The sequence below is a fragment of the Eubalaena glacialis genome, chromosome 7 (assembly GCF_028564815.1).
Source record: "Eubalaena glacialis isolate mEubGla1 chromosome 7, mEubGla1.1.hap2.+ XY, whole genome shotgun sequence".
NCBI lineage: Eukaryota > Metazoa > Chordata > Mammalia > Artiodactyla > Balaenidae > Eubalaena > Eubalaena glacialis.
This window is the reverse complement of record NC_083722.1, coordinates 108,244,688-108,269,971: the sequence shown is the minus strand read 5'-3', so window position 1 is coordinate 108,269,971 and position 25,284 is coordinate 108,244,688. Positions and strand designations below refer to the sequence as shown.

At 47.5% G+C, this 25,284-nt stretch overlaps 1 protein-coding gene across 6 annotated transcripts in view; it reads left to right on the top strand.

The window, feature by feature from the left end:
* Positions 1-1,550: 1,550 nt before the first annotated feature.
* The window catches only part of TMEM40 (transmembrane protein 40), a 32,326-nt gene continuing 8,592 nt past the window's right edge, over positions 1,551-25,284 (top strand). For 2 of the 6 annotated variants that reach the window (XM_061195601.1, XM_061195595.1), the window contains exons 1-4: positions 13,643-13,660; positions 17,511-17,582; positions 18,247-18,363; positions 24,073-24,126. In XM_061195601.1, the coding sequence (XP_061051584.1) occupies positions 13,645-13,660; positions 17,511-17,582; positions 18,247-18,363; positions 24,073-24,126 (259 nt within the window). In that variant the 5' untranslated portion in view covers positions 13,643-13,644. Of the gene's footprint in view, positions 1,757-2,048; positions 2,076-13,642; positions 13,661-17,510; positions 17,583-18,246; positions 18,364-24,072; positions 24,127-25,284 lie in introns of those variants that run through there. The other 4 variants (XM_061195596.1, XM_061195597.1, XM_061195598.1 and 1 more) reach the window with 4 other exon arrangements.

The window sequence follows — 25,284 nt, the reverse complement described above, 5'->3', positions numbered from 1 at the left end:
CCCTATCACCCTCATGATAAGGTCCGGCCTCCTTGGTCTGGCTTCTGAGGCGTCTCTTGCTTTCCCTTCTCCCCTCCTCCAGCCCCCAAGCCCCCTACTCTCCTGCTGTACTGAATTATTCACAGATCCTCAACACAGTAGTGCCTGTTACCTCTAAACCTTTCCACACGTGGTTCCCTCTGCCTCGAATACCCTTGGAATGCATCTTGGGCTACCCTTTCAGGTCACTCATTCATTCAACAAAATTTATTGAGCACCTATTATGTGTTGGACACTGTCCCAGATTCTGGAACAAACAAATACATAAGAAGGAAATATGCCTAACGAGAAAATATACGGTGTGTCAGACAGTGAGCAGTAAAGCAGGATGCGAGGGAAAGGTGGTGCAGGCGGTTACTACTGTATACAGGGTGTCAGGGAAGGCTTCTTGGAGAAGGTGACATTTGAGTAGAGAGACCTGAAAAAGTGAGGGAAGGAGCCAGGCAGCTGTCTAGGGAAAAGCATTATAGGCAGAGGGAACAGCCAGTGCAAAGGCCCTGAGGAGGAAGCCTGACTGGAGTGTTTGGGGCACATTCCTGGGTGGCTGGGGCGGAGTGAGAGAGGAAGTCATAGAAATCGAGATCAGAGAGAGCAAGGAGTGAGTGGCACATCGTACAGGGCCGTGTAAATACGGGAGTGAGTGAGGTGTGAACCCTGGGAGGGTGCTGAGCAGAGGAGGGACATGAGCTGACTTGAGTTTTAACCAGCTCCCTCTGGTTGCCTGATGAGAACAGACAGGAGCATAGAGACTAGTGATGTGGTGGCCAGACCGGGGTGGTTGCCAAGCAGATGGAATGAAGAGGCTGGTTCAGAATATGTTGAAGGTGGGGACAACAGGGTTTTCCAGATAGGTCAGAACCAGAGTATGAGAGAGCAAAGGGTCAAGGATGACTCCTGAGCTTAGATGACTCCTCTTCCAGGAAGCCCTCCTGGGAACCCACAGCTCCCTGGGCCTTGCCCTCATGGGGGCTGTCGTGGCCTGTCTCCCTCAGGGTGCTCCCCAGGGTAGTGTAGGACTTGTTTTAGTGTCCTGCTTCCAGAGTGTTTGAGAGGTGAGTGAGAGTCCCGGCCTCAGCTTTGAGAGGTCAGTCCCCACCCCCTACCCTATTGGGATCCACAAGGCAGTGGATGTTCTAGCCTTTGCCCAGTTTCCTCACCAGGAGAGGGAACTGGCAGTCCCACCCACAGGAGTCCCCCACCCAGCCCTGAGCCCCAGGGCCTCCTCTTCTGCTGCCGGCACCACCTCACTCCTCTGGGGGAGTATCCGGTTGGCCCACATGGCTGGGCCCTGAGTCGGCCTCACCCAGCGGGGTGGGGAGCATCTGGGACACACCACCTCCTCCCCGCCCAGAGCCTGGCACAGTCAGGGTGGTACGACTGCCCCCACGTAACCACCCCTTAAGTCAGAGGGCATGGCCCCGGCCCGGGGCGGGTCTGGGGGTGCAGCCGCCCCATCTGCCCTCCTGGCACATCCGGGTAGGAGTCAAGTCAGACAGGAAGGCCTGGCGCCGACAGCACCGCAGGAAGGAGGGCCCCCCGGCTGAGTGTGGTCGCGTGGCCGGGTGAGCGTGGGGCCCACGGCAACGTCACGTCCCGCCCCTGCCTGTCACGGGGGCGACCCCGCCTCTCCGCCCTCCTCCCGGCCCCGCCCCGCCCCGCCCGCCTCCAGAGTCCGAGCGCCGCTAGCCTCCAGCCCACACCGGCCTCGGGAACACAGGTAAGGGACACGCGGAGCGGGAGAGGCGGGGTGGGGGTGATTTTTAAGAGCACTGGGGAGAAACAGGCTCTTCAACAGGCCTGACATCTTGTGGTTCCCTGTGGGCCTGGATTTGAGTCCCAGTTCAGTGGCTTCCCAGCTGGGTGAGCGCCTGTGTCTCCATCTCTGGAAAATCTGGGGAGGGTGAAGTTCTCCAGGGGTGCTGTGAGCCTCCAGCCAGCCCGTGCCCCGCCCCCGCAGGTGACCCACTGCGGTTCTGTCGCTGACTTCCTGCGGGGCCTTCAGAAAACCCTACGACCTCAGCTTTCCCATTCGTGAGGTGAAGGGTCCCCCTAGCTTCGGAAGGCTTCTCCCACTCCGCCCTCGTGGGACTCACAGCTCTGGAGGGTGTTTCCTCACAGACGCCCGGCCTCTGCGCTTTGACCGGCGAGTGAAGGCAGCCGCCCTCCTGTTCCCCCCAGAAGCTGCCCTGGCCTCGGGCTCAAAGGCATCTCTGGGGAAAAAGTGCTGAACAGAGAGCTGGGGGCGGGGGGAGACCCGCTGAAGTCAGAGGCTCACGGGGTGGAGGGTGCGGCCTAGAGGGAGCCCCCAGCCGCCCCGGTCCCCCAGGCCGTCATCCGGAGTCTGGAGGACCCACCTGTGCTCAGAGCATCCCGGCTTCTCTCCTCAGAGGCAGCCTTTGGGCCGGAAGCCAACCCATTTTCCTTTTATGGCGGACAAGAAAGATTATGGGGTTGTGCTTATCATTTTGACCTGGTTTGTTTAGAAACTGAGAGAAAAGTGAAGTCAGGAGTGAGTGTTTGTCCTGTTCGGAGTGCAAGCCAAGCGGATCTGTAATAACGAACCCCCCTCCTGTCTCTGGATCTCCCAGAACTTTGTGCAGCCCTCTAAAAGGCTAGGGCCCCTGTGCCTTGAAATCCTCACCAGGCCACCTTCTTAGGGAGACATCTCCCACACGGTGGCCACATGCCAGGACCAGGGACCGCTTATTTCACTTTCATAACAGCTGTATGTGGGGAGTTGTCTTTTTTTAAAAAAAAATAACCTTATGGAGATATCATTCACATGCCATAAAGTTCACCCTTTTAAAGTGTACAAGCCTGTGGTTTTCAGTTTATTCACCAAGTTGTGAACCATCACCACTGTCCAATTTAGAACACTTTTATCCTCCCCAAATAAACCCCATACCCTTTAGCAGTCACTCACCATATCCCCTTCTCCCTGGCAACGGCTAATCCACTTTCTGTCTCTATGGATCTGATTATTCTGGACAATTCATGTAAATGCAGTCATACAATAGGGGATCTCTTCTGACTGGCTTCTTTCACTTAGCATAATGTTTTCAAGGTCTATGCATGTTTTAGCGTGTGTCAGCACTTCATTACTCGTTTTGGGTGAATAATATTGTACTGTATGATTATATCACATCTTGTTTATCCATCCGTCAGTTGATGGGCATTTGGGTTGTTTCCACTTTTTAGCTATTATGAATAACGCTGCTGTGAACATTCATGTACAAGTCTTTGTGTGGACACAGGTTGTCAGTTCTCTTGGATATAATACTGAGGACTTGCTAGGTCTTATGGTGAAACTATGTTTAACATTGTAAGGAGCTCAAACTGTTTTCCAAAGCGGCTGCACCATTTTACATTCCCACTGACAATATGTTAAGTCTCCAAATTTTCCACGTCCTCTTCAGAACTTGTTATTGTCTGTATTTCTTATTTTAGCCATCCTAGCACATATGAAGTGGTATCTCATTGTGGTTTTGTTTTTTTTTGTTTTTTTTTTTTCCCTCATTGTGGTTTTGATTTGCATTTCCGTCATGACTAATGATGCTGAGCAACTTTCCATGTGCTATTGACCGTTTGTACATCTTCTTTAGAGAAATGTCTGTTGAAATCCTTTGGCCATTTTAAAATTGGGATGTCATATTATTGTTGAGTTGTAGGCGTGCCCATTCCAGGGGAGGATTCTGAGGCTCCCAGAATGGGTGAGACTTGCAGTGATCTCACAGTCAGTGGTGGGTAGAGCTGGGAACAGAGTCCAGGTCTGTCTGATATTCAAGAGCCAGAAAGCTCTTTCTCTTTCACTGGGTGCCTCCTTTCTGGTTTTTGCTATTGTCAATTGTGTGTGTGTGTGTGTGTGTGTGTGTGTGTGTGTGTGTGTGAGAGAGAGAGAGAGAGAGAGAGGGAATGTGAGAGACCAAGAGAAAAAGATGGAAAAGAGAGAGAGAAGAGACAGAGACAGAGAGAAACTGGCATGAGAGGATGAGAAAGAGGAGCCTGGCCTGGCACTGGCTGTTTAACCAGACACCCACCTTGGAGAGTCAGAGCCAGGGAAGATTCTTTTCAGAGTTTGTGGTTTCTTCCCATTCCTCTTCAAACATTTTGGGGGCCTCAAAAAAGTTGATTGAGGAGCACACTCCCTCCTGGTTTTTCTTCGTCTCTAAATCCAAAACAAATCTGATTAGACCCCCAAACCTAAACAGGGAATAGCATCCCCTAGTGTCTAGCTGGGTCTGAGAATCTGGAGCAGTGTTCGTCACACTTTTTTTTTTTTAATAAATTTATTTATTTATTCATTTATTTAATTTTTGGCTGCATTGGGTCTTCGCTGCTGCACACGGGCTTTCTCTAGTTGCAGTGAGCGGGGGCTACTCTTTGTTGCGGGGCGCAGGCTTCTCATTGTTGTTGCTTCTCGTTGCAGAGCACAGGCTCTAGGTGCGCGGGCTTCAGTAGTTGTGGCACACGGGCTTCAGTAGTTGTGGCTCGCCGGCTCTAGAGTGCAGGCTCAGTAGTTGTGGCGCACGGGCTTAGTTGCTCCACGGCATGTGGGATCTTCCCGGACCGGGGCTCGAACCCGTGTCCCCTGCATTGGCAGGTGGATTCTTAACCACTGCGCCACCAGGAAAGCCCCCGTCACACCTTTTGATGTCACTCTCTGCTCAAGAAAAATGTTTAGGCACCCACAACATTTTATATATATATATATATATATATATATATATATATATATATATATATATATATATATGGATTTTAAAATTATATACAAGTACTGTGACCATTAACTAATGTCTCAAGGCCCAGTATATATTCAGAGTGAATTTCATCACCAACAGTAGTGGATAGAAGTCCACCTTTCAAGGAGTTTTCTTACTATGATTTCAGTCAGCAATAATGTGTATGTGAGATGCCATTCTTTATTGTTTTCAACGTTAGGGTAGCTGTTGTAGGACTTGAACTAGGAGCAGTGGTGAGTTTGTCCTACACTTTTCCTGTCGCTGGCTTGTACTTTCTCGATTAGCGTTATCTCCATCCACGGTTTCTTGGCAGGGACTTTTAGAAGCCACTTGTCCACACTACAGAGATTGATTCAGTTAAAGCTGTGTTGTTTGATCCTCAACTCCACCTAACCTGCCACCAGGACACTACAGTATACAGCAATAGGCTGAATGTAAAGGAACAGAAGACATGGGCATAGCAAACCTGTCTGCATTGTGGGCTGCCTTTGGCCTCTGGGGACCCCACGTAATGGACATGGCATTGGGTGTCTGACATATGGCCAAGGGTGCACATCAGGGTTGAACTATATACTCTTAACTACTTTTAGCTAAAACTTAAGTAGAAATAATGAACTAATATTTTCCTCCTGTGCTTTGGAGATTATTATTTGAGAGACTAATAGGTTCTGAGCTAAGGACATCTCAGCCCACCTCTGCCACACCTTCGCTTGCCACCTCTCATGGCAGGGTGCTCATGACCACTCAAAGCAGCTCTCATTTTTAGAAAATTCCTTTACGTGTTGAGCTGGCATCTGCCCCGCTGACTCCCCAAGGTCCCAACCCCTCCCTCTGGGCTCACAGCCCCACCTGGTCGTCCTGTCCTGGAGGAGCCCTGCAGAGACCTGGGGACAGTGACCAGGTCTGTTCATGCAGTGCTCACCCCTAGGCTGAGCACCCTGCTCCTCCGGCCACTTCTCTTGGATTTGGTCTCCGTACCACTCACGACCTCTGGATGATCTTGGTTTGTCCAGACTCTGTTCTGTTCAGGACCTAGGACTGAGCCTAGGATAGGAGCTGGTGAGGTATAGGTCACCTTCCTCACTGTACACTCTGTGCTTCTGTTAATATGACCGAAGGCTGTGTTAGCTTTGCTTTGTTGCTCTGTCACCTTGTTGACTCGTATTGCACTTTAACAGACATTGGTTATGTACCTTCTGTGTGCTAGAGTCCAGTCAGATGCTTGTGCTAACATTTACTTATCTTTCAGAGAGTGTTTTTAAAATCCTAGGTCTTTCTGTGTGAACAGCCTCCAAGCTGGGCCCACCCATCCTCCTTCTGCGCAGACTTGATTTTGTCCCTTTTACCTTATTCTTTCGGTGCCATCCCCACTTCTCAGGCCCTAGCTGCATCCTTGGATGTGCTGTGGCCACAGGGTTCACCCAGATTCGTGACAGGTCCGTCCAGCTTGTGGGCAGCTGGCTGAGCAGTTTGGGTTGTTATCCCACCATTAAATTGCCTGGATGGACTTGAGACAAACGGCTGAGGAGGTGGGAACGGTGGCGTCTTCATTCTTTTCCTCTGTGAGGTTCCCCTTGTGCTTGGACTTCAGCCTCAGATCCGAGTTCATATCCTTTGCTACGTGGCCTGTGGGGAAGCCCCTTTCCCTCTCTGGGCCTCAGCTTTGATCTCCTGGCTGTAACTCTGTGGAATTCAAGCTCGGGGAAAGAGAGAGAGGGCCAAGCCTGGGGAGTGGGGTGAGGTGGGAGATGAGGCTGAGGCAGGAGGTGCAGCGGGCTGAAGAAGAAAAGGGACGGGAGCAAGCGGAGGATCTTATAAGGGAAGGGGGAGATGCTAAGACACTGCTGGCGTAACATTATTTCTCTAAGCTCTTAAATCCAGCACTTCATGGCTTCTTTTTATGAAGCACTTTCTCTAAGCCAGGGGCTAGAATATAGTAGCAAGAAAAGCGTGATTCCTAATCCCAGGGAGCCCAGAATCTAAGTCCATTTTATCTGAATCCTCACAGCGACGCTGCAAGATAGTGACACAATCCCTATTTTACAGACAGGGAAACTGAGGCTCAGAGTGGTAAAGTTATTTGCCCAAAGTCACCGAGCTGGGAAGTAAAGTGGTGAGGCACGATTTGGAGTGGGCTCTGTCAGACCCCACTGCTGGAGTGACTTAATCAAGATACCTCTCAGTACAGAGTGTTGGCTAATAGCATGTCATTTTACTATGTACTGTCCTGTCCACAGCCCCAGGTGAGCTCCAAAACCCTTGGTGAGTGACACTCTTCTTTGTCTCATAGATGAGAAAAAGGACCTAGAGGAGGGAAGCGATATGCCCAGGGCTTGGTGGCAGGGCCCGGCCAGGCCCTCGGTCTCACAGCAGCTAACTCTGTTTCCTCCCAGACCCTGCCCTGAGGGTGCCCAGAGGACTTCCCACCCATACCTTGGGATCTGGAGCTCTGAAAAGACGGTTTCTGTTCCATGCCTCTGGCTTCCCAGGGTCTGTTTCTGATTCATTCCCCTCCCCAACTGTCCTGCTTGACGGGTGGAGGAACTCTGGACCCGGGAAGCTGGCAGTGTCCAGAGTGGGCAGCGAGAGTGCCCAGGCCTGGATTCTAGGACAAAAAGACGGGCCCCAGGCACAGCAGGGATTGAAGCAGATAGCATTTCCCAAAGCTGTACCAAAAGACATTGAACCACATTCTGGGGAAAAGGACTGTGCTCTTGTGTAGTTTGGGGAAGGATTGGATTAACTAGAGTGAAAGAGCTTTCTATCCTGCAGGCCTTCTCAGAGCCTTTAATGTACAACTTGCACTTCATGCAGCTCCAAAGGGGGGGTCTATGGAAAGCAGTGTTGCCCAAACTTCTTTGAACATAAAATCCACTTTTTCTTGGAGCATTTCAAGGGCCCCACAAGATACTGTATGTATCTTCCTGTTGGAACATGCTCTTCTGGGCCCTCCCATGGGTCACATCAACCCTGAGCGCCTTTGCTGATTGAGTGGATGAACCCTGAATGCTTTAACAGGACCAGAGCGTTAGTATCCTAGAACGTCAGAGCTGGAAGAACCTTGCAGGGTGCAGCCCAGCTTCTCCATGTGTGGGAACTGAAGCCCAGGACAATCCAGCAACATGTTTGGAGGAGGGAGGCCAGAGGCAGAAAAGCCTGTCGGGAGACTGTTGTAACACTCAGGGGAGAGTTTCTGGCGGCCTGAGTGGACCACACTCTGCCTAGCATGTGGTGCCTTTGTTAACAGTACAGATTTCCCTGAGCCACACCCTAACCCTAACCTTGCTCTGAACACCAGACGCTCTGAGTGAGAGAGTCCTGGGCATCTGCCCTGTCAACAGTGCTCCCAAGGACATCTGACCATTACCCAAATTTGAGAGACATTGAGCATGGGAAAGGAAGGGGAAACTCTCATTTATTAAGTTGCCAGTATTCTAGGCTTGTTGTGGGCGTGATATCCTTTCATCCCCGCAACACTCTGGAGGATAGATATTAACACACCATTTTATAGAAGCTGAGTGGAGCCTGGCAGCAAAGGAACAGGGACAGGAACACAGTTATGACCAAGTCCCAAGCCCTCAGTCCCCTTGTAGGATCTCTTGGGAGGGAGGCAGTGGGAGTAGAGAACCCAGCTCCTCTTGAAGGAACGATGGGACAGGCTTGGGCTTTGGCTGGTTGTGGAGGGAGGAGCCGTGTCATCCTTCCTGCCTTTGGAGCTTGGGGGCCCAGGAGGGTGGTGGAGTCAGAGAAGTTAGGAAGGAAGATGGTCAGCATCTGAGGGCTCCGGGCTGAGGCAGGCACTGCGGTGGAGAGACTGTGATAAGCAGAGTGATAGCCCCCAAAGGTGCCTATGTCCTGATCTCTGGAAACTGCGACTCTGTTAGGTTACGCAGCAGAGGGGAATGAAGATTGCACATGGAATTAAGGTTGCTCGTCCGCTGGCGGTCACATACGGGATGATCCTGGGTGATCTGGGTGGGGCCAGTGTCATCACAAGGGTCCTTAAATGTGGAAGAGGGTGGCAGAAGAGGTCAGAACAGTGTATTGTGAGGACTTGACCTGACATTGCTGGCTTTGAACATGGAAGAAGAGGCCACAAGCCAAGGAATGTGGGTGGCCTCTAGAAGCTGGACAATGCAAGGAAATGAAGAAGGAGGGGGAGGGAAAGGGGAAGGAGAAAAAGCAGCAGCAAGGAAACGGATTTCCCCTAGAGCAGGAAGGAAGGCAGCCCTGCTGGCACCTTGATTTTAGCTCGGTGAACCAGTGTTGGACTTCTAACCTGCAGAACTGTGAGATACTATACAGGTGTTGCTTTAAGCCACTAAGTTTGTGGGTATTTGTTACAGAAGAAATAGAAAACCAGTGAGGAGCTGAATCAGCTCCAGGACGGTCTCTGTCCTCAGCAAGTGTGCAGGCCTGTAGAGCAAGATCTTCAGGACAACTGGCTTGGGCGGTTACAGTGCTGGGGAAACCCGGGAGGTCCCCAACCCAGCCTGGAGTTGAGACAAAACACCTCGAATGGGGTGGGGGGCCTCAGGGGCCCTGCCCGTCCCGCCCTGGGGGCTGGAGTGAGATCTGTGGACTGTGGCCTGCCCAGCGAGCCCCGCTTCGCTCTGCCTACACTCTCAGAGCCCTTCCCCCCGCATTCGTCTCATCTCAAATGCTTTGGTTGCAAGTAACAGAAACCACCACAGGCTACCGTAACAGGACTTTCTTGGGAGGATGTGGAGGTCTCACAGAACAGAGGGAACTTCTGAGGAGCCAGACTGCAGAGAAGATGGTGCCCAGGAGCAGAAACAAGAGGGCCCTGTCTCAGGGGAGACCAGCGCCCACAGACTGAGGGCTTTGTGTCACTCACGTCACAAGTCCGATTCCCGGGAGGGAGAAGCTGGTGGTCTAGCCTGGGTGGAGGGCAGTCACCCCTCCAGAGTTCCCATACGGTTGTCCTGGAGCAGTGTCTGCCTGACAAGGATGTGCTTGGAATTAGGGCGCATGCTTGTTTGGGGTGGCTTGGGAAGCTGGAGATTATCCAGGGCTCTGACTTTCTCCTTCGCTGCAATCACCAGAAGGGGCTTCGATGCCAGGCGGGCAAAATCAGTAAGTGTCCACCCCTCTGTCGGCTCTGTCCCCCGTGCCTCCCATCCCACTTCCTGCCCTGGGCGTGTTGAACTGAGCTGGTCCAGCATTGGTGGCCCTCAGGGGTGAAGTTTCAGTCCACCTGTGGGGAGAGTTGGCCATTAGCCAAGCATTCAAGGCCCTGGATGATTCCCCAGCCTCATGGGGTTCCTACCCCTTCACCAACCCACTGCCACGCACCCCCTCCACTAAACCTTCATCCCACTTTGGCCACATGTTAAAATCCAACTCAATCTTAGTAAGCCCCCTCCTCCAAGGTGGGACACCCAAGAAAGATAGGCAGCCCCTGAATCAGGAGACAGGGTTCTGGAGCCAGCCTTGCCCCTGAATCGCTGTGCGATCCTGTGCAAGTTCCTCTCCATTGCTCAGTTTCCCCTTCCGTAAACTAGGACACCGATCGCCACCCTGCTTCCTGCCTGGTTAGCGTGAGGATCCAGTGAGCTGAGCGGGGAAAGCTCTGTGCGGCTGTGATGGCCTGGTGTCCCCTACTATCCCTCCCACCTCGGACCCAGGCCCTTGTAATAGCAGGAGCTTAGGAAATCTGGGCTGAACTGAAGTGGAAATCCAGTTTAGCAAAGCCTGTGGGTGCAGCGGCCCTGGCACCACCGGTGACTCAGCAGGGCTGGGCTTTTTGGAGAAAAGCGCTAAGCATTGCATTTCCTTGTAGGAACAGCCTCAGATGGTGGGGGGGGTGGGGGGCACCTGAAAGAGGGAGGCCTACGGGCCTCTAACCAGGGCCAGGGAACGGGGATTCTCTGTTAGGGCAGGGGATGGATTCGAGTCCATCTGTAAGCTGGGAGACCTTGGACAAGTCACTTGTCTCTGTGAACCTCAGTTTCTTTCTGTGTATAATAAGACTTGCAAGGGTGAAATAAGATCGTGGGGATTGTGCCATGTGCTCTTTCCTCTCTCTGCTTTCTTCTGTCTTCACTTCTCCTGTCTCAACTCCCCGTGCTCCATCTTGGCTCAAAGGAGGTCACATTGCTGTGAACTTGAACTTTCAGAAGCCCCTCACGGCAGTCCCTCTGCCTGATGTCCCACCACTAGTGCGCTGTCCTTTTGTCTTAAGCATTACCCTACACACTGATCATAGAGTTTTAAATTTTTACAATTCTGTTTATACTTTCTGACAGCATTAACATGGGTGGAGGAGGATGAGGCAAGGACATTAAAAGGAGAAACAGGGCTACCTCAGGTCCTGCCTCCGTGATAGTTATATTTCCCCTCCTGATGGATCAGTGTGCTGAAAAACTGCCCGAGGAGGTTCCCTGGGCTCTGGGGACACTTGCTCAGGGCTCCGGCGCTAAATAGAAGGCAAGTCAGCATCATTTGCATAACACTCGATGACTGTTAGTGGCTTCTTTCCTGGTGCTAATGACAGAGGCCTGGGAAGAGGTGCCAGCATCAACAAGGACTGAGTAACTACCCTTGCTCAACCACTTACTAGCTCTCTGGCCCTGGGCAAGTTTCCTTGCCTCTCTGTGCCTCAGTGTTCTTACCTATAAAATGGGCACAACCACAGTGAGCCCTGATAGAGTTGTGGTGAGGCATATGTGAGGCACATGTGTCATGTGCTCAGATCCTTGCCTGGTAGATAAGAAGCACTTATTTGTTATTGTCTTCATCATCATCAGTATCATCATTTTTGCTTTCTGCCGGGCCCTGTGCAGGGCACAGGTGACAAAGATGAATCAGCCATGGTCCCTACCCTGGCTGGTTAGTGATCTAGTGGAGGAGACTCACTCTGGGTGTGTCAGACCCTCTGCCGGGCCCTGATTGGAGATCTGAAGGTGAACAAGGAACAGTGGCCCCGGCAGTTGTGCAGCAAGGCTCCTCCCTCAAGAAGGAAGAGTCTGAAACAAGGCACAGCTGATGAAGGCTCAGGAGAGCAATGTGCCCTCTGGGCCTCCCCCAAATCCCATCCTTCTTTAGAGTTGCTTCGTGCCAACTGTCTCCCATGTGGGCCAAGGCCCCTCGCCTCTGTGCCTTTGCACACAGCTCCTCTGGCCCTTCCAAACTCACCCGCAGCATTCCCTCCTTCAGGAACTTTCCCTGACTGACCCTGGTCTGATTTGGCCCCTGGGCTCCCATGGGACTACCCCCTGGTTCTACCATGAAATTCCTTGAGGACAGGGCTGCAGATTGTTCACCACGGTATCCCCAGTGCTAGCACACAGTAGGTGCTCAATTAATGTATGAAGGTAGGGGAGGGAAGGTGTATCAGTCAGAATTGTGTTCAGCTACAAATGTCGAGAATCCTGACTATAGAGGTTTAAACAAAATGGGGTTTATTTTTCTTAAATAATAAGAAAGCAGGCAGCTGCTGTCAAGGGCTCATCAGCTCAGTGACCCTGCATTTGCTTTGGCTTTTCCTCATGGTCACAAGATGGCCACTGTAGCTCCTGCCATCACATTCATGTTCAAGAAAGAAAGGAGAGGCAAGACACAGCACCAACACTGTTGGCCTCTTTGGTCAGGAGAAGCAAAACTCCTTCCCAGAACCCCATCAGGCTTCTCACTTCTTTTTGGCCAAAACTGGATCACATGGCCACTCCTAGCTGGGAAAACAAGTATCTACTTGATATGGAAGAACAAAATTCAGTTTTGCTCGCAAGAAAGAAGTCCAGGGGTGACGGAGGGGGGAGAAGGAATAAGGGAGTGGGGGTAAGGAGGGTGGGTACTGGTTAGACAACCAGCAGAGGTCTTCATGAAAGAGGTGGTATTTGCGCAGTGCCTGGAAAGTCAGATACAATTTTGGTAACAAGGAAGAATGGCATGGGTGGAAGTCTGGAGGCTTGAAAATGCTGAGTGTCATCAGGGGCTGCCACGTGACCGAGACAGCTAGAGCAGGAAAGAGGTAGGACGAGCTTGGCGGACTGTCGGCGTATTTGCTGTCAACCAGCAGCTCTGTTGCCCCCGTACGGCTCTAAGTCTCTTCCTCTGCTCCACCTGAAATTCTGCCATGAGAGATGATCTCAGCCAGTGAGACATACTGGACACCTGCTATGAACAAAGAGTCCTTTTCAAAATATAAATATGCCCTGAAGGCTTGTGGTCATCAGTCATTCATACCTGGATATCGATTCATTTTATTGGCTAGTGACCTCCTAATGCTTAGCTGAATTCTGCCCTGAGAAATAGGAATTTTTATTCTAGAAAGGGGTAATGGAGCCTGGGCCCTAGGAGATGGGAAATGGGTGATGGGTGGGGCTGGGCCTGGACCCCGAATGTCCGAGGGTCATAGGAGGTCTGTAGAAGAGGGAACTCACACTCACCAAGCCCTCCTATGGGCAGGCACTGGCCATCTTTCTTCTCTAGGGTGCTGCCATCGCCAGTTCACAATTGAGGTAACTAGAGCTTGGAGAAGGGGCCTGTCCTGCCAAGGTCATCTCGTGCACAGGTGACGGAAGTGGGGTTGGACCCTGGTCAGTCTCACCTGAAAGCATATGCTGTCTTGTTGCCGCGCCCTGTCATAATAATGATCGTCATCTCAGCTGGCATTTGTTCAACCCTTGCTCTATACCAGGCATTGTTCTGAGTGCTTTATGGGTTTTAAGTCATGCCATTTTCACAGCAATACTATGAGGTAAACACTATCATTGTCCCCATTTTACAGACGGGAAATCTGAGGCACATAAGAAGTTAAGTGACTGGCCCAGAATCCCACAGCTAGAAGTGTCAGATCGGATTCACAACCAGGCAATCCAGCTCTGAGGCACGGGGAAGGATGCTGCCTTGTCAAGGTCTTGTGGTGGATTAAGAGTAGATTCTCTACTAAAAACAAACAAACCCCACAAAGTCATAGATACAGAGAAGAGATTGGTGGTTGCCAGAGATGGGGGGTTGGGGGTGGGCGAAATAGGTGAAGGGGGTCAAAAGGTACAAACTTCTAGTTACACAATAAAAAAGTCCTGGGCATGTAATGTACAGCATGGTGACTATAGTTCATAATACTGTACTGCATATTTCAAAGTTGCTAAGAGAACAGACCTTAAAAGTTGTCATCACAAGAAAAAAATTTTGTAGCTATGTATGGTAACAGATGCTAACTAGACTACTGTGGTGATCATTTTGCAACATATACAAATATTGAATCATCATGTTGTACCCTTGAAACTAATGTTATATGAGCATTTTACCTCAATAAAAAATTTTAATTAAATTAAAATTTTAAAAACAGTAGATTCTCTAGACCAGTGGTTCCCAAGTAGGGGTGATTTTTGACCCCAGGAGACATTTGGAAATGTCTGGTGACATTTTTGATTGTCACAACAACTGGGGGGGGTGTTACCTGCATCCAGTGGGGAGGCCACTAAACACCTTACAATGCATACACCGGCAAAGGATCATTGGTCCCAAACGTGGGGAGCGTTGAGGTTGGGAACCCAGGTCTAAACTTGTTAGAGAGGAGTGAATCTACCTCCTCTTGGAGTCGAGGCCTTAGTCTCAGAGCTGGGAGGAGAAGAAATGGCGGAGGGTGCTTCAGAACGAAGCCTGCACAGCGTGGCTGAGATGCTGTAACAGAGACCGAATCTCTGGGATTACATAAGAGAGAAGCTCATTTCCTGTGCACATAGCTGACCAGAGACAGGTCCAGGTGCGCAGCCGGCTTTGTGCGTGAGGCCTTTCAGGGCCCAGGTTCCTTTGCCTTGTTGCTCAGGTATTCCCTGGGGTGTTGGCTCAGTTTGCCGATTGAGGTTATTCTCCACCCCAAGTCTGCATTCCAGCATACAAAAAGCAGGAAAGAGGAAGTAGAAGGCACAGAAGTTTATAAGCCCAGAGCTGGGAATCGGTTGTTAAACACAACATTATTAAATTAAATTCTATAAATGTATAAATAACTAATTTATGTTTTAAAAAAAAGGTTAATAAGTACTCAAAATAAAAAATAAGGTAAATAAGTTCTTAATTTATTTTACTACATTCTGCCCATTACCTAGGCACTTGAGATTTTCACATCTGTTTTATCTGTATTGTGGAATCACTGTGTAATGCTGTGTTCCACTGCCCATGCCTTCCCAACTTTGCACTCCATGACATCACACAGGTATCAGTCACAGAGATCAGTAAACTCTACAAATCAGAGCTTGAAGGTTTGCTTTGTCGATTGTCTAAATTTAAGAAAGTGATCAAGCAAATGTTAATAATGGAGATTAAACCTCAAACCTGTAGGCATTACATTACACCTGTTGCCATTACACTGTGAATAACACAAAAAGTTGAGAAAATATTCTTCCAGAATTTGTAAAGTATGATTCGATTCAACAAAGAAGTTGCTTTTATCATTGACAAACTATGACGACAAAGGCATTTGTTGTTTCCCTTTCATCTTACTTGTTAACATGAAAGAAGTTATCAGCCAACATTCACGTCGGCAGTGCTCTTGTTCATCCATGATGTGAGCAACTTCTTTTCTGAATTTGGTAGTGATTGAGCATTTATTTGTAGTTTGATTTTGTGACACTATTGTTGGTGATAGATTTGTAAAAACTGATAGTAGATTTTGCAAGAAATTCCAAGTCACACTGAAGTTAGAGGTGTATGAAATTCACAATAAAGAGGACTGTATTTTTATTTTTTGTAACTGTGTGCTATACATTCTTTTTAAAATTTTATTTATTATTATTTTTTATTGAAGTATAGTTGATTTACAATGTTTCAGGTGTACAGCAGAGTGATTCAGTTATACATATACATATATAAGTATTCTTTTTCAGATTCTTTTCTATTATAGGTTATTACAAGATATCGAATATAGTTCCCTGTGCTAATCATTAGGTCCTTGTTGTTTATCTATTTTATGTATAGTGGTGTGTATCTGTTAATCCCAAATTCCTAATTTATCCCCCCATACATTCTTTACATCAGTAAAATTTACAGCAGACATATCTGTGTGTGTGTATACTTTTTCCCCCAGGACCCTAGAACATTTGTCAGCTCACCACCACGCAGATCCCCTTCATTCACGGTCTATTGGCAGGAATATGAGTCACATAGTCCCAAGGCCACGCCTAGCTTCAGGGGATGCTGGGAAATACAGTCTCTAGCTGGGGGCCATGTGCCCAGCTAAAATCAAGGCAGCCCAACCATGGCAGCCCCGTGTATTTTCCCCAGAGGAGAGCACCAGCTCACTGAGGTTAGCCGTTTAGATTTTCCAAGGCCACACTTATGGCCTTCTCATGGCCTCATCTGAAGGCCGGCTTCGAGTTACCACTAGCTACCACTCAGAATTTCAGGAAAGCACAGAGTATGGTGTCCTGAAGGGACAGGTTCCCAAACCTCATTCTGCACCTTCAAGTGCCTGCTTCCTGCCCTCGCTTTACCGTTTGCATCTATAATCCTGACAGCCATACCAGCAGGGCCTGACTTTGAGCAGTTTTGTGCTCCAGACCAATGTTTGGGGTACATTAAACAGAATGTGGGTTCTGGAGTCCCAATTCATGCAAATCTCTTCATCTCTGTGAGCCTCAGTTTCCTCCTCTATAAAATGGGGATGATAAAATTTACCTTGCAGGGTTATTGTAAGAGTCAAATGAAACAATCTTTTGGGAAGTTTTGTTGTCTAGAAACTACAATTCAGGTGTGAAGTAATTAATTCCAATTCCTAACAGACTGGTTTGTCATCAGGCTCAGATGGAATTACAGACACATAAGCCCTTCATAAAACTGTTAAGTACTGTACTGGTATAAGGTGGCATATTACATTTTTAAGTAATGAAAAATTATTGGTTATTTTATTATAACAAAACAAATACTGACATAGAAAACAAACTTACAGTTACCAAAGGGGAAGTGGGGGGAGAGATAAATTGGGAGTATGGGATTAACAGATGCACACCACCATATATAAAACAGATAAATAACAAGGATTTACTGTATAGCACAGAGAACTATACTCAATATCTTGTAATAAACTATAATGGAAAAACAAAAAACAAGGAAAAGAAAAGCAATACTGCTAAAAATTTAGAAAATGCAAAGTAAAAATAAGAAACTAAAAATACCCATAATGCTACCACTCAGAGATAACTACTATTTATATTTTGTTATAGCTCCAACAATTATTAACTCGTGGTCGTGTTTGTTATATTTGGACCCCCACCTATGCCCTCCAACTCCCTTATTCAAATAATCAGATTATTTTGAAGCATGTCCCAGACATCATATAATTGCATCATAAACATTGCAGTATTTATCTCTAAATACTTCTCTCTAAATACTTTAAATAAATATAACCTCAATACAAATATCACACCTAAAAAAATAAATTCTCTAATGGAGGATGTTGATAACAGGGGAGGCTATGCACGTGTAGGAGCAGGGGATATATGGACAATCTTTGTACCTTCCACTCAATTTTGCTGTGAACCTAGAACTGCTGTTAAAAACTAAAGTCTCTTTTTAAAAAAATAAGCTCTTAATAGTATCAAAAGGTGATCATTATTCAAATTTCCCTGTTTATTTCTTTTTTCGTAAATTGTTCTTGTACCTTTGAATACTGGATGTTTATATTTTTCTTATTTATTTGCCAAGCTCTTTATATAGTAAAGATATTAACTAAGGTAATATTAATTACTATTGTTATTCCTCCAGGGAAGGCCATGGAGACTTCAGGATCACTTCAAGACCACAGTCAAGTCCACGGAGAATCAGAAGATCTAGACCGTATGTTTGCTCTCTCTGACCCTCTGGGCAAAGGCACATGGGAGGTGAAGTCCAGCAGTAGGTGGAACAGAAGACCCTGCTCAGTTCATGCGGCACAATGAATGGCCCAAGTTACGGTTGAAACCTCTAGAGAAGTAGTGACTTTACACACACACGTGTGTGCTTGGTCCAGTCTGTCCCCCAGTACTCTCTAGCTGTGTGGACCCTCAGTTGCTCCCCAAATCTCAGAGGCTCTGGGGGCTTGGACTGGCACTAGGGAGAGTCCTCAGAAGGTGGGAAGGGTCCTGCATGGCCCCAGAATGGGGAATGGGAAGGTTTAGGGCTTGATCGGATCCCACCTGCCCTGTAATTTACAGAGAATTTTAAATTGGCAACTGCTCTACACGGTGTAGTGGTCTCTTGGGAAGGATGGAGGGCTTAGAAGCCCCTCTCTGAGCTCCATATTCAGAGAAAAGTCTGCCTTTGGCCTTCCTAGAGCCTCTGGGGCCTCTGAGAGCCCTGGTTTCCTGCACCTCCCATTGACCCTAGGGGTTTGGGAAGAGTGTCCCAGCGAATCCAGCCACTCCTGGCTCCCCACATCCAAGTAGACCCCTAGGGAGGCCTGGGTGGTCTCTGGGGTGGGAAGGGCAGGAAACACTCATCCTTGCCTATGTGTGCCTCCCAGATGGAGAGACGGATTTCCACAAGCAAGGCCAGGAGGCTGAGCTCTTTTCTCAAGAAGAAGATGAGAAAGGCAAGTCTTCCTCCTCTTCATCCTCCTCCTCCTCATCCTCCTCCTCAGGTAAAGCAATGATTTCATTAAATCTATATCAAAATATTAAAGACAAGCATTTACATGGAAAAACCAATCTCCTGGACTTCCCTGGTGGTGCAGTGGTTAAGAATCCGCCTGCCAATGCAGGGGACACGGGTTCGAGCCCTGGTCTGGGAAGATCCCACATGCCGCGGAGCAACTAAGCCCGCAAGCTACAACTACTGAGCCCGCGTGTCACAACTACTGAAGCCCGCACGCCTAGAGATCGTGCTCCACAACAAGAGAAGCCACCGCAATAAGAAGCCTGCGCACCACAACGAAGAGTAGACCCCGCTCGCCGCAGCTAGAGAAAGCCCGCGCACAGCAACGAAAAGCCAACGCAGCCAAAAACATAAATTAAAAAAAAAGAAAAACCAGTCTCCTGAACCTCCCACCTCGGTACTGCAGCTCTGTTTTTCCACGTTCCCTTCCAGAGCCCACCTCTCTGTACATGTAACTTGTACACAGTTATAACTACCATATAGGGACTTCCCTGGTGGTCCAGTGGTTTAGACTCCACGCTTCCACTGCAAGGGGCACGTGTTCGATGCCTGGTCAGGGAACTAAGATCCCATATGCCACGTAGTGTGGCAAAAAAAAAAAAAAAACCCCAAAATTACCGTATAGACAATTTTGTCCTTGGTTTACAATTTTTTTTGCTATCTTATCCTAAGCATTTTGCCATGGTATTCCATAATATCTTAGCGGCTATTTTTCATGCTTCCCAAGTAGCCCCTCAAGTGACTGCATCTCATGTAAAGGAACGTTTAGTTTTGTAGGAGCACTTTGGAATCAGGGGCAGTGCATGTGTCCATTCAAGCAGTCTGCAGGTTCATACTGTTTCTTTGCCACTAACTAGCTAAGTGTCCTTGGGTAAATTGCTTAACCCTGTATGCCCTGGGGTCCTCATGCATAAGATGGGGATGATAACAAAAGTTATTATCTCATAGGATACCTGTGAGGATTACATTCTACACGTGCAAAGGCTTAGCACCTATCAGATAGTAATAGCTCTAAAAATAACTGCTATTGTTAAGATTCTCCCCCTCCTCCACCCCAATTTGTCATGCTCATGAGCATCCTTGCACAAAAGCCTTTACTTTTTGAATTTTTCATACAAATCAAGTCCTACATACAGACTCGCAGAAGTGCTTTAATGAGTTTAGAGGGATGAGCATCTCTAATTGGACTTTGATTACAAATTGCCGCATTATTCTCTGACAAGAAGCAGAATGTCTCTCTACTTTTATTCTTTTAACTCAAAAGGTAAGGCTGAATTTATAGCAGCAGCAACATCACAGCTAGCATTTATTGAGCACTTACTATGTGCCAAGTAGCGTTCCAAGCACTTTATGTGGAATAACTCAGTTAATTCTCATAGCAACCCATGAGGAAGGCACTATTGTTATTCCCATTTCATAGGTGAGGAAACCGAGGCCAGTGAGGTTCAGTTCTAGAAGAGCTTCCAGAGGCAGGGGGGCTCCAACAGGGGATTCTGTCCCTTTGTTTGTCCTCCCTAGGTGGGAAGGGACGTTCTGTCTTCTGATTCTGATTGACCCTCAGGGGTTGCTGCTCCCCCACAAATGTTCTCCCCCAGGTGTGGCCATAAGTTCCTTCCTTCTGGTCTCCAGAGTACATACACATGGGACTGGGTGTAGTTAACAAAACTGAACACTAAGAGAAAGCAGCAAGAAAATAAACACGGAGTCCTAGAAGTATCGAGACAGACTGACATTCAGGATCCTGGTCTCTGGTCCTACCCTGGTTGGCCTGCTGCTGGAACTCAGACCCTGCCCATTCTTCAGGCTCAGATGGTGACCATTAGTCCTCGGGCCCCAAACCTGGGTGCCTCCCAGCAGCCCCCCACCTTCCTCCACGTGAGGGCCCTAACTCAGAGTCTGGCATGCAGCACCACTCTCCCTACATAGCTTTTTGTTCTTAATGTATCCTGTTTGGGTTTTTTTAAATATTTATTTATTTATTTATTTGGTTATGCTGGATCTTAGTTGCGGCTCGCGGGCTCCTTAGTTGTGGCTTGCCAGCTCCTTAGTTGTGGCATGTGAACTCTTAGTCATGGCATGCACGTGGGATCCAGTTCCCTGACCAGGGATCCAACCCGGGCACCCCTCATTGGGAGCACGGAGTCCCAACCACTGCGCCACTAGGGAAGTCCCTATCCTGTTATTTTTAAATTAAAACGTTTTTTTATTATAAAAGATTACACATGGACACATTGTAGAAAATATGGAACATACAAAGAAGTAGAAAAAAGGAAAAAAATCATCCTTTGCTCTGTTAGATAATCACTAAACACATATTCGTGTATCTCCTTACATTTATTCAATAAATATTTATTGAGCATCAACTATGTGCCAGGCTCAGTGATGGATACTGGGGACACCAGAAACAAACGTGATTCTTTCTGCCAGAGTTAATTTTTTAAACAATTGAATTAGACAGCACACAGAAAAATTATCCTCATTCTTTTTTTTTTAATGACTTTTTAAAAAAAATTAATTAATTTATTTATTTTTTATTTTTGGCTGTGTTGGGTCTTCGTTTCTGTGCGAGGGCTTTCTCCAGTTGCGGCGAGCGGGGGCCACTCTTCATCGCGGTGCGCGGGCCTCTCACTATTGCGGCCTCTCTTGTTGCGGAGCACAGGCTCCAGACGCGCAGCTCAGTAGCTGTGGCTCACGGGCCTAGTTGCTCACGGGCCTAGTTGCTCCGTGGCATGTGGGATCTTCCCGGATCGGGGCACGAACCCGTGTCTCCTGCATTGGCAGGCGGATTCCTAACCACTGTGCCACCAGGGAAGCCCTATCCTCATTCTTGACAGCATACAATTCTACAATACCTTTTATTAAAAATTATATATTATGCATAGGGAACTATATTCAATATCCTGTAATAAACCATAATGGAAAAGAAAAAAAAATCAATCCTTGAACAAGTTTTAAAAATTATATCTTATGAATATGTCATGGAGAAAGCTAAAATAATATTCATGTGAATGTTAATGGAGATTGTCCCTGTTGGATAGAATTTGGAGTAATTTTTGCTTTCTTATTTTCTGTATTGTTTGATATTTTGCAAAATATGATGAAAAAGCCTTTTGGGGGCATTGATTGATATTTGTAAAATACAGAAAAGAAGATAATAGAAGCCACTCAAAATCCCATCTCTTGAGGTAAATACTTCTGTTGTTATCTTGATGTACTTCCTGATACCTCTTTTTCTGTGCCTAGAGATAAGAGATCACATATGCACTGATTTTTTTTTTTTCCGCACTGATTTTTAAGCACAGTTAACTTGGTTTCCTATAATTTAAAAATTTATCCATGATAGACCAGGAGGTCCCCAAGCCCGCTGAAGGACATCAGGACTGCTGGGGCCCTCTTGGTCATCCTGAGGAAAAGGGAGTCCTCCGGACCTGAAGCCAGAAACTCCTAGGCCTGAATCCCTGGAATGCTGACCAATCCAAGAGTGCAAACAATGTGGTCATTCTTCAAGGCTTAATCAAGCTCCTGCTCCAGGTGGGGCAGCCTTAGGACAGTGATACCCAGGCCTCGTCCTTCAGGAGCTCAAGGTGGTTGGAGGGATGAGCACCACCAGGGACCCTCCTGCCCACTGTGTCAAGCACAGACAGTTGATGCTATAGAAACCCCAGGGGAGGGTGGGCAAGATGCGTGTGAGCTGGGGCAGCTGGAAAAGCCCTTCTGCAGGAGGTGTGACATCGGCTTAAGCTTCAGGATAAGGGAGCAAGTGGGAAGGGCATTCCAGGTGGGAGACAGAGCACGAGCAAACCCAGAGTCAGCGTGGCGTTGGTGGCATCACAGAGATGATGCAGCCCCCATGCTGGGCAGGAGGGAAAGCACCTCAGTAACACGATACTTCATAGGACCTTGTCTTATCTTAGTGAAAGCCGTATTGAACATAGTAGGTGATTTGTCTGAGGTCACACAGAAAGTTCATGGCAGTTCCTGTCCCCTAACCCTCGAAGCAGAATTCTTCCCCCAGACCACACTCCTCACGTAAACTAAATTCTGAGAACCGACACCAGAATGAGGTATTCCAGGCTCGATCCAGGCTGAGGTTCTCCCACAGCTTGTGTTTGTTCCCTGCAAAGAGCAGCAATGAGGACTAGCACCCCTGAGTAACTGGAAAACGTTGGCAGAGACGGGGGCTGGTCTCCCCTGCAGGGGCAGCTCACCCGGTAGGCAGTAGACCTCACCATTTCTCTTTTGCCCACTTGGCTGACGGTTGAATTTCTCAGTGGGCCTGAGCGTGTCCGGGTGAAGATTTTTTTTTAAATAAATAAATACATTTATTTATTTATTTATTTATTTTTGGCTGCGTTGGGTCTTTGTTGCTGCGCTCAGGCTTTCCCTAGTTGCGGCGAGTGGGGGCTACTCTTCATTGCGGTGCACAGGCTCTAGGTATGAGGGCTTCAGCAGTTGTGGCACACGGGCTCAGTAGTTGTGCCTTGCGGGCTCTAGAGCACAGACTCAGTAGTTGTGGCGCATGGGCTTAGTTGCTCTGCGGCATGTGAGATCTTCCCGGACCAGGGCTTGAACCCTTGTCCCCTGCATTGGCAGGCAGGTTCTTAACCACTGCGCCACCAGGGATGTCCCCCGTGTGAAGATTTGTTCCTTGCAGCGTTATTTATAGTAGGGCAACAAAAGAAACAGCCTAACGTCCAACAATAGCAACACAGAGCGGTGGTGCTACACCCTGTCCTGGTCAGAGCTCTGATCTTCATACATCTCTAAAGTGAAAAAGAGAAATTCAAATCATAGAATTTGTTTAATCTCATATACACTTTGTAAAAATTCACACATACATGATTGTAAACAAGACTGGAAGGAAAAATATCAAAATGTTAATAGTGGTTATCTCTGGATGGTTAAATTATGGGTGACTTTTATTTTCTTGTTTTTTCTTTTGAATTGACTTATACCATAGATATTTTACAATAATCTTGTTTTATTTTTATAACCAAAAGGATATAATTTTGTTTTTTTAAAAAAACAACTTTAATAAATGTTAGCCTAAATTGATTGTGGGAAGAAAAGAACTTGGGGGAAAGAGCCTGGATTAATGCCTAGTACAGATCCTGGCACACACAAGGTGTTTAATAAATGCTCTCATGACTTTGGAGCTGAGCTCTGGGTTTTATTTCTGGAGATAAAAATGATTAGAAATGCAGGCCTTGGTGACAGACCTGGGTTTGAACCCTGGAATTTCTGCTTCCTGTGTGACTTTCAGCGAATAACTTAACGTTTGTGAGCCTCAGTTTCCTTATCTGTAAAATGGGGAAGGAGAGGTACTAATACCTTGTTCACAGCATTTCCAAGAGGATCAAATGAAATATTAACTATAAATTACCTAGTTCAGTGTTGGTGCATAGTAAGTGCTCAATAAATGGTGACTCTTATTACTGACTTTGAACGAGGCCCAGGTCCTCTCAGGCCCCCAATTCTTCTTTAGTCAGCTGAACACAGTCACCTCGGGGTGTGTGAGGGGTGTCAGAGCAGCAGGAAAGCTCTTGTACAGCTGTCTTGCCTCTTGAAGAGCACCGACCTCACCCCCAGCGCAAGGACTGTGTTACTTTTTAAGGCTTCCGACGCCAGGAGAGGGGAGCCACTCTGGGGTGCTGTGACTGGGGGGAGCTGACTAACAGGCTTTGTCTACACCCAGGTGCTGAGCATGAGGAGCCTGACGTTTTGAAGGATGAGCTTCAACTCTATGAAGGTGATTGTTTGTCCAGTGGCTTTGGGGGAAACAGAATTAAACAAAGGACATGAAGGCTTAGGGCTTTGTTGGGAGGAAACAAGGTGATGAGGGTGTTTCATGAGCTGAAAGTCCTGGGCAGATAAAGGAGATGTGGCAAGGTGAGTGGTTATAACATGGGCAGGTGGAGGTGGGGGCAAGCATTTTCTGCCACAGTGAGACTGTCTTGGAATCTCTTCTGATCTATAACCCTGACTTGAAGGTTGACTGTGACCAGTCACCCAACCTTTCTGGGCCTCAGCTTTCCAGCCAGCAAGATGGAACTTAATCAGTACCCTCTCTCTTGGAATACTGGGTTGTTTAAGCATGCAAGGGAAAATTAAGGACCTGATTTCTACAAAACTCAAATTACGGAGTAATTGTCTCTAAGCATTATGATTTTTACAGCAAACAGTTATAAATATTATGGCACTTTGCTTGGTAGCACTTTGATGAGATGGAGGAATTTGTAGGAATGAACCAGTTTGCCAAAAAGCCTCATAAATGAACACTGCCAGATAAGAAAACCTGTTTAACTTTGTTTAATCCAACATTTACATAATCTGCTTAGTCTCCTAATGCCAGATAATAACCCAAGAAATACAACGGGAAACACATATACATTCAAAGAAATGGAAATGAAATATCTTAATATTCTGCATCAAGGTATTACCAGTGGCTGCCACTGGGTGGTAGCATTGTGAGTAATCTTCATACTATTTTCTTTCATCTAAATTTTCTGATTTTCTTTTTCTTTTTTTTAAACAAAAACAGGTATTATGTAATTTTAAAAAATGTTGTTAAGTAGTGTAAGAAAGTTTTCACTGAGTGTAAAATGAGAGAGAAACTGTTACATATACATACATTTTAAATGTTTTTTTCTCATCAAAAAGTAAGTCATGTTCACTGTAGAAAATGTAGATATCGTCACGTATTTGTGAATTAATTCCCCCAAGTAATGAATTCCCCACCCCCCCCCGCCCCCCGAGACACCGGAGGTACTTGGTAATAACACTGCCAGAGTCTCATTTCATGCCGTTCTTGGTTTGCCTTCTGTACCCTTGGTGCTGGCCTCTCTGGTCACTTGCAGACACAGGTTCCCGTTTGCACATTAGCCTAAAGATAGTTCAGCATACTGAG